General features: G+C 43.5%; 1 protein-coding gene and 1 long non-coding RNA gene across 2 annotated transcripts; one reads left to right on the top strand and one right to left on the bottom strand.

Annotated features, from left to right (window-relative positions):
- Nucleotides 1-3210: 3210 nt before the first annotated feature.
- Nucleotides 3211-5219, bottom strand: LOC120904278. The gene is made up of 2 exons (XM_040314167.1): nt 4179-5219; nt 3211-4105 (listed from the first exon to the last, which is right to left on the bottom strand). Exons 1-2 carry the CDS (start codon nt 5106-5108, stop codon nt 4094-4096), a joined length of 942 nt encoding a protein of 313 aa, XP_040170101.1. The 5' UTR covers nt 5109-5219; the 3' UTR covers nt 3211-4093.
- Nucleotides 5220-7895: 2676 nt separating this feature from the next.
- Nucleotides 7896-8413, top strand: LOC120902162. Its single transcript, XR_005739383.1, has 2 exons — nt 7896-8050; nt 8126-8413. It is a non-coding gene; the product is annotated as an uncharacterized LOC120902162 (long non-coding RNA).
- The last annotated feature ends 4099 nt before the right edge of the window (nt 8414-12512 follow it).

Raw genomic sequence — 12512 nt, 5'->3', positions numbered from 1 at the left:
TTCTCGTTCAGTTGAGGGACCCGAACAATTCCCCATGGTTTTATCAGTCCAATACCAACGCTGCTGAGGGAAGGGTGTGCTATTTTTTCGCGCGGTGGGATTCATGCTCATGATTATGAAAAACTGTATGTTCTTTGCAACATTTGCTTACTATGTTATTGTTTTCACCATTTTCTAAATTTTTCCCCACTTTTCCAATCGTCTTCTTCTTCTTTGGCTCAACAACCGTTGTCGGTCAAGGCCTGCCTGTACCACTTTTGGGCTTGGCTTTCAGTGACTAATTGATTTCCCACCATAGCAGGATAGTCAATCCTACGTATGGCGGCACGGTCTATTTTTGGGGATTGAACCCATGACGGGCATGTTGTTAAGTCGGACGAGTTGACGACAGTACTACGAGGCACACCACTTTTCAAATATTTCATTAAAATACACGTGAAAGTTTCTATAGATAATATTTTCATAGGAACGGTGCTAAAAAGCCGCATTGCTAAGAATGATTATATTATCGATTTAAAAAAAAGTTTCTGAACCCGTAATGAAAAAAAAACAAAAATACGAAAAACTTTTTCTAAGTATATTTTGAGTTGCTGAATCTAGCTCTCGAAGATCGTTTTTGGATACGATGAATAGTTTCAAAGATATTTATCAAAAACCTGTTGCTTTCTTCGAACACACATATTTGAAATGTTCAGCAGTAAGCGGGTATCTGTTCATTGCGCGGAAGCTAGCGCCTGTGATACTAGACAAAATTCAAACGATGGAAAAGATCCATTCTTATGTAACGACCAAGCGTTTTATGGTTGGCAGAAGGTTAATTGGTCGTTTTAATAAGATTTAGCACAATTCGGAAGAGCACACAAATAATTATACGCAGAAGTCAGTGGCTTACGTCTGTTCAGTTCAATGTCGCGCCAAGAAGAGAGCTTTATTCTATGACAGTTCATCTAGCACACCGGGTGCTCCAGCGGTCAAGATATAACGCGTTTATACCGCTGCGTTCGGGGTTCGGGTTGAGTGCACAGTGGGCGATATTAGTCCGGACGTTACAGCTCGGCTATCCTGAACAATAAATTGCCCTCAATTTCCTAATTACTGGACTCGGTCCAACGTCGCAACTTATTCGCTTCTAGAACCCCATCGTAGGGTAGTTGTGTGAGTTGACATCCTTCTACATCGCGTACCACGTACCTATCATGGGGCAACACTTTATGGATGACGTAAGGTCCCCTGAATTTAGGATTGAGCTTCTTATTACCACTATCGGTCGTATCAGAGTAACGTATAGCCACTAAGTCACCTTCCTTATAGCACTGCGGTGGTTTGTGCTTTTTGCTAAAGTATTCCTCATTCTTCCGTTGAGACTCTTCTATGTTTTCTAACGCTTTATCCCGAATGGCTTCTAAGTCCCTAGAGGCTCGATCAAATTTCTCATCCAGGTATTCGGCTAACTCGTCTGGAACTTTACCGCGTTGCTCAACACCAAAGAGTAGGACAGAGGGGCAGAAGTTCGTAGATGTGTGGACGGTATTGTTTAAAGCGTATTCGGCTGACCGCAACTTGGATACCCAATCGGTCTGGTCTGGAGCATCAGATAGTTTGCTAAGGATAGGACGCAACACACGGTTCACCCGTTCTACCTGTCCATTGGCTTGTGGGGATCCGGTGGCGTTGAAGACATGGCTTATGTTATGCGATTCCAAGAAGTCCTCAAACAAGGTTGAGGTGAAACAAGTAGCTCGATCGCTAACAATCCGCCTAGGGCGGCTATAGTAAGACATATATTGGGAAAGGGCAGAACACACTTCCTTCGCATTAGTTGAGGAGGTTGGGTAAGGTTTGGTTAATTTAGTGAAAGCATCGATAACAACAAGTATATACTTCTTGCGTAAGGGAGAACTAGGGAGCGGACCTAAATGGTCGATATGGATGGTATCGAAGGGTAAGGGTTCTTTAGGGATGCTGTACATATTCCGAGCATTAGTATGATGAGGTGCAGAATAAACAATGCACTTGAGGCAGTTCTTAATAAATTTATCAATAGTGGGCTTCATGTGGGGGAACCAGTAATGCTGACTGATTTTGCTGAAGGTTTTGTTTATGCCCAGGTGGCCAATTCGCTCATGAGTGTGTCTAATTACGTTGTCGACCATTTCCGAAGGGACATACAATTGAGGTTGACCATCAGGTATGTCGCGATAGACAAGCCCATCTTGAAGTAAGAATCCGTCAACTTCTTCTGATTCTAACCGATGTTTAAGAGCTTCGATAGATGGGTCACGCGTCTGAGCTACTTGAAGCTGGAAGTCAAGGTCAATCTCACCGATGGCACCCACAGCTTCGGTGCGACTCAGTGCGTCGACATGAAGCATAGAAGTGCCTGAGCGATGACAGATGGTATAGTCGTAATTTTCCAGAAACAAGGACCACCTGGCAATCTTAGCGGAAGCATTACGGTTCTTAAGGGTCTCGACCAGAGAGTTGCAGTCAGTAACTATTTTAATGGGGAGCCCATGAACATAAGTGTGAAAGCGCTTAAGAGCGTAAATGATGGAAAGAGTTTCAAGCTCATGACTGTGTAACTTGCACTCGTCTTTTGAAGTGGTTTTGGAAAAGTAAGCAACAGGGTGCAACTTATTGTCATCCTGTTTCTGAAGGAGAATAGCGCCAAAACCAAAGGAACTTGCGTCACAGTGTAATTCGGTTTCCCGTTTTGGGTCGAATATGGAAAGGACAGGAGAATGCACAAGTTTGTCACGTAAGGTTTCAAAAGCATGCACACAATTTGAATCGAAGTTAAATACTTCGTCCTTCTGAAGAAGTTTTGTCATAGGTTTAGCGATGCAAGAGAAAGATGGAACAAACCGTCGGAAGTATGAAAACAGACCAAGACAACGTCTGAGTTGCTTTAAATTAGTGGGCATAGGGTAATTAGTAAGTGCTTTAATGTGCCTATCACTAGGCTGAATTCCAGAAAAGTTAGCTTTGTAGCCCAAGTATTCTATTTTTTCATGGACAAATTTGCACTTGTCAAGACGAAGTTCTAAATTGTTCTGCTTAATCTTTTCTAATATGGACCGAAGGGTACTGAAGTGTGAGCTAAGATCGGTAGAAGCGATGATGATGTCATCGAGGTACACTACTATTCTGTCATCATCAATGAATTCCCTTAAAATAGAATTAATAAAACGTTGGAATTCGGAAGGGGCGTTACGGAGACCGAATGGCATTTTCAGATATTCAAATTGACCATCTGGGGTCACAAAAGAAGTGTAGGGGATAGACTCCTCACTCATTGGGACTTGATGGAATCCGCTTTTCAAATCCAGCAAACTGAAGAATTTTTTTCCACACAGATGCTCCAAACAAGTTTCGATAAGGGGTAGGGGGTAATTGTCCCGAACTGTAATTTTGTTGAGGGACCGGTAATCCACACACATACGAACCTCGCCACTCTTTTTCCTAACGAGGACAAGCGCAGAAGCATAAGGAGAATTACTGGGCCGGATGATGTTTTCTGCTAACAGTTTATCAACAATTTGCTTAACCTGCTGTCTTTCACCATAAGAGAGTCTTCGCGGCTTAGTAAATATTGGTGTATCATGAGTCAGATTGATTTTCATAGGGTGTTTGAGCGGTATAACATCTGAAGTATAGTTGAGGTATGAGTTTTCAACAATGGAATTGACTATTGAACGTTGTTCCAAAGATAATGTTTTTCCTAAATCCAATTCATTATCAGCTTCAGCCACATCGAGCGCACAAATACTCCTAATAGCATCGTCTAATTTTTCTGGAAGAATCGTATCTACTTCTTTAAGTTCCGTCGATAGAGGTTTAGTAATACATGAAGTTGTAAGAGATGAATACGTAAGAAAAATATTAAGTGAGTTCAGTAAATCGCGACCGATAATGACTGGCCACGCAATTCCAGGTAATATAATAAAAGAGTGTCGAACGGAATGATTCTTAAATCGGATAGTACAATCGATTTTTCCTCGAGAGTAAAGTGGTCCCTTAATCATAGTGCAGTATTCGGTAGCGGAAAGAGGTCCTAGCATCTTAACTGGTACTATCGTGTCGCTAATGAAGCTCACAGGACTTCCTGTGTCGAGAAGGGAACGAACGCAGGGAAGGGTGGTACGCTTAGCAGAAGGGTGGAAAAATGTCAAACTCACCTCTTGATTTGTGGCGAGAGCTTCGTCCGAACTAGTATTGCCCTCGACAGTGGCGTTGGCCCGACGTTCAGGGCAGTTACGGTAGACGTGTCCAGTCTGGAAACAACGAAAACATCCGCCGGGTGGGCGCTTAGGTCGCGGGCACGCGTTCTGAAGGTGTCCGAATCGGGAGCAGTTGAAGCAGCGGATGGGTTCCTGCGATAGGCGGGGCCGTTCCATACAGCTGTTCGTTGTGGCCCGGGCATCAGCGGAAGGGGGCTGGGTGGTGCAAAGATGACGGCAAGATTCGAAAAGTTTCAATTTCTTCCGGAAGTCGTTCATCGTAAGAGGCATGAAATGCAGACTCGACGTAATTGACGGGCTTCCCAAGCCGTCGATGACGATCGGGATCAGTTCTGAATCGGCGATACTGGCTTGGTCTGCGATGCGCTGCATGTCAAACAAGTAGTGCAGGGCGGATTCCTGGGGCCGCAATCGACAGTTACGGAGTTGGCGATAAACAGATTCGGGCGTAGCAACTACGTGAAGATTGTCGATCAACTCTTTCTTCAACTCATCATAAGTGGTTACAACCAGTTCTTTTGCGACGTTAGCGGCTGTGCCGGTGAGGAGCCGAAGGGTGAAGAAAAATTTATCTGCATCGCGCACTCGGTAAAGTGCAAAGAGACGCTCCAAGTCGCGGAACCATCGGATGACATTGGGGTTCTTATCGACGTCGAGTGGCTCGATAAAAGCTTCAAAGTCCTTTACGCAAAGGGCGACTGGCTGCGGCGTTTCAAGTTGGTGCACCTTTTGGCGTAATTCAGCTAGCTGCTGCTGCTGTCGCAGCTTCTCAAATTGGGCCTCGATGTCGTCAGGGCCGCGGGGAAGGGCGGCGGCCATACCATGGGCAGAAGGAAGGGCGGAAACGGCATCAGTGGTATTTTGCATCGAAGCGGCAGCGTTCGCAACATTTTCGTGATGCGCAAAATCGTCGTCGCCATTGTAATGTGGAAGGCACAAAATGGCGGCATCTTGGTGGTTTGCACAAGCGGGAGCCGGTGTCGTCGCTAAGGTAGTGGGCGGCGCCGCACGGGGGAACGAGCGACCGGCTCGTGGGAGGCATAAAGCTGTCGGAATTGTGTGACGGTAGCGGAATCCGGCACGTCGACACCGGTCTCGATAAGCGCCCGACGAAGTACTTTTTTCCTCAGCATGATGGAAAATGGCGTTGTGTCATACACACACGTACACAGGTACACACGGATACAGGCTGGTTAGGCGGCTTGCAGGCGGTTTTGCAGGCGATTTTTGTTGGTAATCCCACTTCTGAGATGTAACGACCAAGCGTTTTATGGTTGGCAGAAGGTTAATTGGTCGTTTTAATAAGATTTAGCACAATTCGGAAGAACACACAAATAATTATACGCAGAAGTCAGTGGCTTACGTCTGTTCAGTTCAATGTCGCGCCTAGAAGAGAGCTTTATTCTATGACAGTTCATCTAGCACAGCGGGTGCTCCAGCGGTCAAGATATAACGCGTTTATACCGCTGCGTTCGGGGTTCGGGTTGAGTGCACAGTGGGCGATATTAGTCCGGACGTTACACTTATTTCATTAATAATCTCGCCAAGCGCGATGTAATAAATGGTTAAATTGTTTGACCGGCTGGTTTCAAACATTTCTCCCATCACAAACGCTGGATCAAGACCCGGCGGTAAGTACCCTTTAATCCATATACAAAAATAACTCTCCATCAGTTCACAGGCAAACAGGCAGCAAAGAGGATTCCACAAAGCACAAGCGGCTCCAGGCTTAACCTGCCGTCCACCCCACCTAGCCCTTGCCTCCCCAAGGCGAACGCGAAAAAAAGGAACGCCCCAAAATCAAACTGCACAGTGTGTGTGCGTGTGTTGTTTTGCTTCTTTCCCATTCGAAACCCGAACTAATTTCAGCTTTTTGCACGAAGAAAGGTTCGAGCCATCGCTTCCGCTCGAAGTCGAGCGATACCCACCCAACAGTCAAAAGCCGAAGATTTTATATTGACCTTTCGTTTTTTCTATCTGTCTCTCGCTCTAATTTGAGCGATTTTCCCCTGATGAGTGTCCCCGAGCCTCCTCGTGTGGTTGTTGTTGTTGGAAGTTGAAGCCGAAACCCCTTCGTGCGCTGCCAAAATCAGCGAAGAACGAAATCGAGTGGCTCAAGCGAAAAAACGAATAAAATGATGAGCGAGTGTGCTGTGACAATAGCACGCACAAGGCGACACCCGAAATTTGGTGCGATACCGGCTTTCAGTGGAGCAAGTACACACACACATGCACACATGTGGCCACACCAGCGCTCTGTTCTAGTGCAGGCAGTTTTCTGCAGTCCACGGTGATACTACACACAGCCACGCACTTGGCGATACACGCTGTGTGGTACGGTGCGGTGGACGTTCAGAATTCAGTGGTGCAAATACACACATGCATACACTTGGCGACACACGCTCTGCTGAGCGGTGAGATTTGTGTTCTGTGTCCAGTGGTGCAAATATACACACACAAGCACTTGGCTACACACGCAGTACGGAGCTGTTGGCTTGGCAGAAGCGCATACACACATTCACGCAGTAGGCTTTACTTTCAGTCCAGTGAGGTTGGTGCTTGTGTGGTGTTGCAGCTCTTGGTGGTCAGCGGATAAACCCCGTAAAAAAGGAGATCATTCTAATTTAAGGTAAGTAAAAGTGATTAAAATTATCAACCAACATCCCCCCTTCTAATTAATATCATTTTTCTTCCATTTCATGTGTGTTTCACGGCGAACGGAGACAACAAAACCTGTGTTTGTGATGTGCAAATGTTGGTGCAAATGACGGGTACAGTGGAAAGATGAACCATGAAAGTACGGTGAAAATGTTGCGTTTTATTCACGGAACAGTTGATAAAAGTGTTTTTAATATAATGTGCCATAATTTGTGTAATTTGCGAAGTGTTGACCGTGTGTGAAATAGTTGTTTGTGCGTCTCATTAAACCGATTTATTTGCTTAAATAAATCAAATTGTTCTACTACATGTGTGTGACACTGTTTCATTTTGGAAAGAAAATCTGGCAAAAAGGGGGGAGGGAGCTATTTTAACGAAGGGTCGTGCCGAACCCCGTTCGGGTTTTGCTTCGGCTTCGGGTTTGCTTCGGCTTCGGGACCCGACGGATCGGTTGAATAATTTCGCCAACTCAGCTTCAAAGCCAGCTTCAATCTCAGCGGATCTCTGAGTGCTGGTGACCGGTGGGCAACGGTCAAAAGCCGAAGATTTTATATTGACCTTTCACTTTTTCTATCTGTCTCTCGCTCTAATTTGAGCGATTTTCCCCTGATGAGTGTCCCCGAGCCTCCTCGTGTGGTTGTTGTTGTTGGAAGTTGAAACCGAACCCCCTTCGTGCGCTGCCAAAATCAGCGAAGAACGAAATCGAGTGGCTCAAGCGAAAAAACGAAAAAAATGATGAGCGAGTGTGCTGTGACAATAGCACGCACAAGGCGACACCCGAAATTTGGTGCGATACCGGCTTTCAGTGGAGCAAGTACACACACACATGCACACATGTGGCCACACCAGCGCTCTGTTCTAGTGCAGGCAGTTTTCTGCAGTCCACGGTGATACTACACACAGCCACGCACTTGGCGATACACGCTGTGTGGTGCGGTGCGGTGGACGTTCAGAATTCAGTGGTGCAAATATACACACACACGCACTTGGCTACACACGCAGTACGGCGCTGTTGGCTTGGCAGAAGCGCATACACACATTCACGCAGTAGGCTTTACTTTCAGTCCAGTGAGGTTGGTGCTTGTGTGGTGTTGCAGCTCTTGGTGGTCAGCGGATGAACCCCGTAAAAATGGAGATCATTCTAATTTAAGGTAAGTAAAAGTGATTAAACATATCAACCAACATCCCCCCTTCTAATTAATATCATTTTTCTTCCATTTCATGAGTGTTTCACGGCGAACGGAGACAACAAAGCCTGTGGCTGTGTCGTAGTGTTCGAAATGGTGGCCCGTACAGTGTAGCGAAAGGAACTAGGCGCAACAGCGAGGAAGAGCTGAAAGTGTTGTGACGATTTTGTGATTTTATTCACTGTGCGAGTGTGGAAAGTGTGTGTTGAATTAATGTGCGTTAATGTGAAATTAAGTTCAGTGTTCGTAGTGCATGTGTTTTTGATTTTTGTGAAACTTGTTAGATTAATGGTATTAAATTCAATAAATAGAATTGTTGTGATATAATTCTGTGCACTGTATCATTTTGGAAAGAAATCCTGGCAAAAAGGGGGAGGGGCTATTAAAACGAAGGTTCGTGCAGACCCCCGTTCGGGTTTTGCTTCGGCTTCGGGACCCGACGGATCACTTGAATAATTTCGCCAACTCAAGTTCTTTTTCAAGCGCGTATTCAAGCGATCTCTGAGTGCTGGTGCCCGGTGGGTGGGTACCCACCCAGCCGAAGCAAACCCGAAGCCGAAGCAAAACCCGAACGGGGTTCGGCACGACCCTTCGTTAAAATAGCCCCCTCCCCCTTTTTGCCAGATTTTCTTTCCAAAATGAAACAGTGTCACACACATGTAGTAGAACAATTTGATTTATTTAAGCAAATAAATCGGTTTAATGAGACGCACAAACAACTATTTCACACACGGTCAACACTTCGCAAATTACACAAATTATGGCACATTATATTAAAAACACTTTTATCAACTGTTCCGTGAATAAAACGCAACATTTTCACCGTACTTTCTGCACTCCACCGCTGTTGATCATGGTTGTCATCTTTCCACTGTACCCGTCATTTGCACCAACATTTGCACATCACAAACACAGGTTTTGTTGTCTCGGTTCGCCGTGAAACACACATGAAATGGAAGAAAAATGATATTAATTAGAAGGGGGGATGTTGGTTGATAATTTTAATCACTTTTACTTACCTTAAATTAGAATGATCTCCTTTTTACGGGGTTTATCCGCTGACCACCAAGAGCTGCAACACCACACAAGCACCAACCTCACTGGACTGAAAGTAAAGCCTACTGCGTGAATGTGTGTATGCGCTTCTGCCAAGCCAACAGCACCGTACTGCGTGTGTAGCCAAGTGCGTGTATGTGTATATTTACACCACTGGACACAGAACACAAATCTCACCGCACAGCAGAGCGTGTGTCGCCAAGTGTATGCATGTGTGTATTTGCACCACTGAATTCTGAACGTCCACCGCACCGCACCACACAGCGTGTATCGCCAAGTGCGTGGCTGTGTGTAGTATCACCGTGGACTGCAGAAAACTGCCTGCACTAGAACAGAGCGCTGGTGTGGCCACATGTGTATGTGTGTGTACTTGCTCCACTGAAAGCCGGTATCGCACCAAATTTCGGGTGTCGCCTTGTGCGTGCGTGTGTGCTATTGTCACAGCACACTCGCTCATCATTTGTTTCGTTTTTTCGCTTGAGCCACTCGATTTCGTTCTTCGCTGATTTTGGCAGCGCACGAAGGGGTTTCGGCTTCAACTTCCAACAACAACAACCACACGAGGAGGCTCGGGGACACTCATCAGGGGAAAATCGCTCAAATTAGAGCGAGAGACAGATAGAAAAAGTGAAAGGTCAATATAAAATCTTCGGCTTTTGACCGTTGGGTAATTATCTTAAGCTTAAGCTCCCTCGAACCCATCTCGAACCTTATTTCCTTCGAGCGACTTCGGCTTTGTCTGTTGGGTGATAGAGCGAGTTCGCTATATTAAGTTTGCAGAACGAGAGAACGTGTTGGTTTAGTTCCATAGGAGAGAAAAAACTACTGAGAGAAAAATCATACAAACTCCCCTCCCCATTCGAGTTTTGCTTCGGCTTCGGGTTTACTTCGGCTTCGGGACCCGACGGATCACTTGAATAATTTCGCCAATTCAAGTTCTTTTTCAAGCGCGTATTCAAGGGATCTCTGAGTGCTGGTGCCTGGTGGGCATACTCGCCTCGATTATCCAAAAATAAATTTGTGGGACACTTACGTATCAACACTAAAAGCGCAGCTTACGCGCACAAAGACACATAAACACTTCACTCCGAAGCTATATATAAATTACACCTCACATCAATAAACATTAATTGGAAAAAAAACAAAATCTTAAATCAAATTTGCGAAACCCTTAACTTCATTTGAGTGTAAACAAAACCAACTCCGACCATGGCAAGTCAGATTTGATTTGAAAAGAGGATAGGACTTTTCACATGCAACATCTAACGTCTTCTGAATTAAAGAGTTAAGTTAAGTCCTCCTACCCAAGGTACCGCCTCTTAATTCAAACGTTTCCAGTAAGGGAAACCTATTAAAGGTTTCTATGATCGCCTGGACGATCAAGTGTCGAAAAACCGCTTCGAAAAACTATCCACTTCAGATCGGCCTGATTCCGCAAACGATTTTTATATAAAAATCAATTAATCCAGTTTGTATTCTATCATTCACTTAAATATAATCTTCTTTATCTTTAAGACCTAATTTAGTATCTGCATCAAACTTTGTTTATCTATATACAAACGTCACATTCCTTAGGGGGCGTCCATAAATTACGTAACGCTCAAAGGGGGGGGAGGGGGTTCCATGTAGCGTTACGGTTTGTTACATAGGGGAGAGGGGGGGGTTCACATTCTGTTACGTAACGTAATACAATCCTATCACTGGTCACTGACAAATGATCGCCCACCTGGGTAAGTTTTGCACTTTTATTTCTTTATATCTTTTGATAGGGAATACGAACTTGACATTTATAAAATACCAAAACAAAGGTTTGACAGAAAATTGCCATGAAAAAATCCACCGTGTAATACAGGTTTAAGAGGTTTAATTAAAGCCAATCTGGCAAGATGTCTAAAAATGCTCAACATATATATTATGCGTTTCTTTAATTATAATTTTTTTATCTAACTTTCCTTTCATTAATTAAACATTAATTTTAATTAAACATTAATTAAAACAACTCTGCATACTTTATAAAAGCAATCAAATAAAAAAATATAAACCCATATTTTTTTGTATTTGATGATGCAAAACCAAATTGAGGGGGGGTGTTCGATCATGCGTTACGTAATTTTGGAAGGGGGGTCTCCTCCAACGTTACGTTTTGTTACGATAGGGGGGGAGGGAGTCGAAAAATCCCAATTTCAGTGTTACGTAATTTATGGACGGCCCCTTAACGATGTTTGCAGACAAACCTGTCAAACGCAAGCTCAAAGCTAGTACATCCGTAATTTACCAACTAAAATACACAACCAGAATGTGCATATAAAACAACACATAGGTAAATGTACCAATAGATGTGCAATTTATATTGGTACCGATGTGTTTTAATGGATTTTAAGTGTCAGAAAGGACATTTTCTGAATATTTTAACACATAGCAATTGTAATATGTTTTATCTTCGCTATCACAACCATTTTCACCATGAAATACATCAAATTTACGAAAAACACATATGTTTGTGATTGCTTTGTTGTACCTATAATGGTGGTATGGTTCCTATAGTCGTCTTATTGTGTTCCTATAGTGGTGGTAAACAAAGATGCATCAAAAACGGTGTATAATATCAATGAAACTTAGTTTCGAAGCTGTTTTCGTATGAATAGCAAGGATTACTGCCATAATATTGGTTTCTTCCGTAATTTGATCGTAACAAAATGTATAAATTTGATCAATGAAACTATTGACTAAAGCACTGCATCACACCTGTCGTCAACCTACACCCGGAAGAGTGTGCTTGATTTGAAGTCAATTTTTCATTCAGCCAAATAAGCGAATTTTGACCTGTTTTTGGTAAATTACCTACAAAAAACGCATTTCTGTTGCTTATTTTAGTGAAAACAGTACGACACGTCGAAAATATCCTCGAATAAACAGAAAACGACCTGTTTTTATTGATTTTATAACAATAACCACTATAGGAACATGCCTGTTTTGTGTACCTATAATGGCACTATGGTAAAAAAACACTTAAAAATGCATAAATATGGTCCAAAGGCAAATAATTTTAGTAAAACAATAACATTTCATAATAGTTATGTTGAAAAACTAGTAATTGCGTAGTTATATGGTCATTTAGAACACATGAATGAACAGAACACAAAATAATGGATTTTTCGGTCACTAAGTAACGGAATGGCCCCATTTAACTTAAACCCTTTGTAAAAGGCTAAAGAACATTTCACACTAACGTAAATAACTTAAATGCTTTTAATTTGCCGTATGAACCGCATTTTAGTGCAATACCACCACTATTGGTACTACCACCACTATAGGTACATTTACCCTACACACAACCCGCTGATGATCGTAGACGCGAGCTGAAGAACAA

Source organism: Anopheles arabiensis, chromosome 3, assembly GCF_016920715.1.
Source record: "Anopheles arabiensis isolate DONGOLA chromosome 3, AaraD3, whole genome shotgun sequence".
Classification (NCBI taxonomy): Eukaryota; Metazoa; Arthropoda; class Insecta; order Diptera; family Culicidae; genus Anopheles; species Anopheles arabiensis.
The sequence above is the reverse complement of the archived record's forward strand: the minus strand, read 5'-3'. Positions and strand labels throughout refer to the sequence as shown.

What these genes read in the sequence shown, in the direction of transcription:
- LOC120904278 (XM_040314167.1), bottom strand. Translation starts at nt 5,108, where the DNA reads ATGCAAAATACCACTGATGCCGTTTCCGCCCTTCCTTCTGCCCATGGT.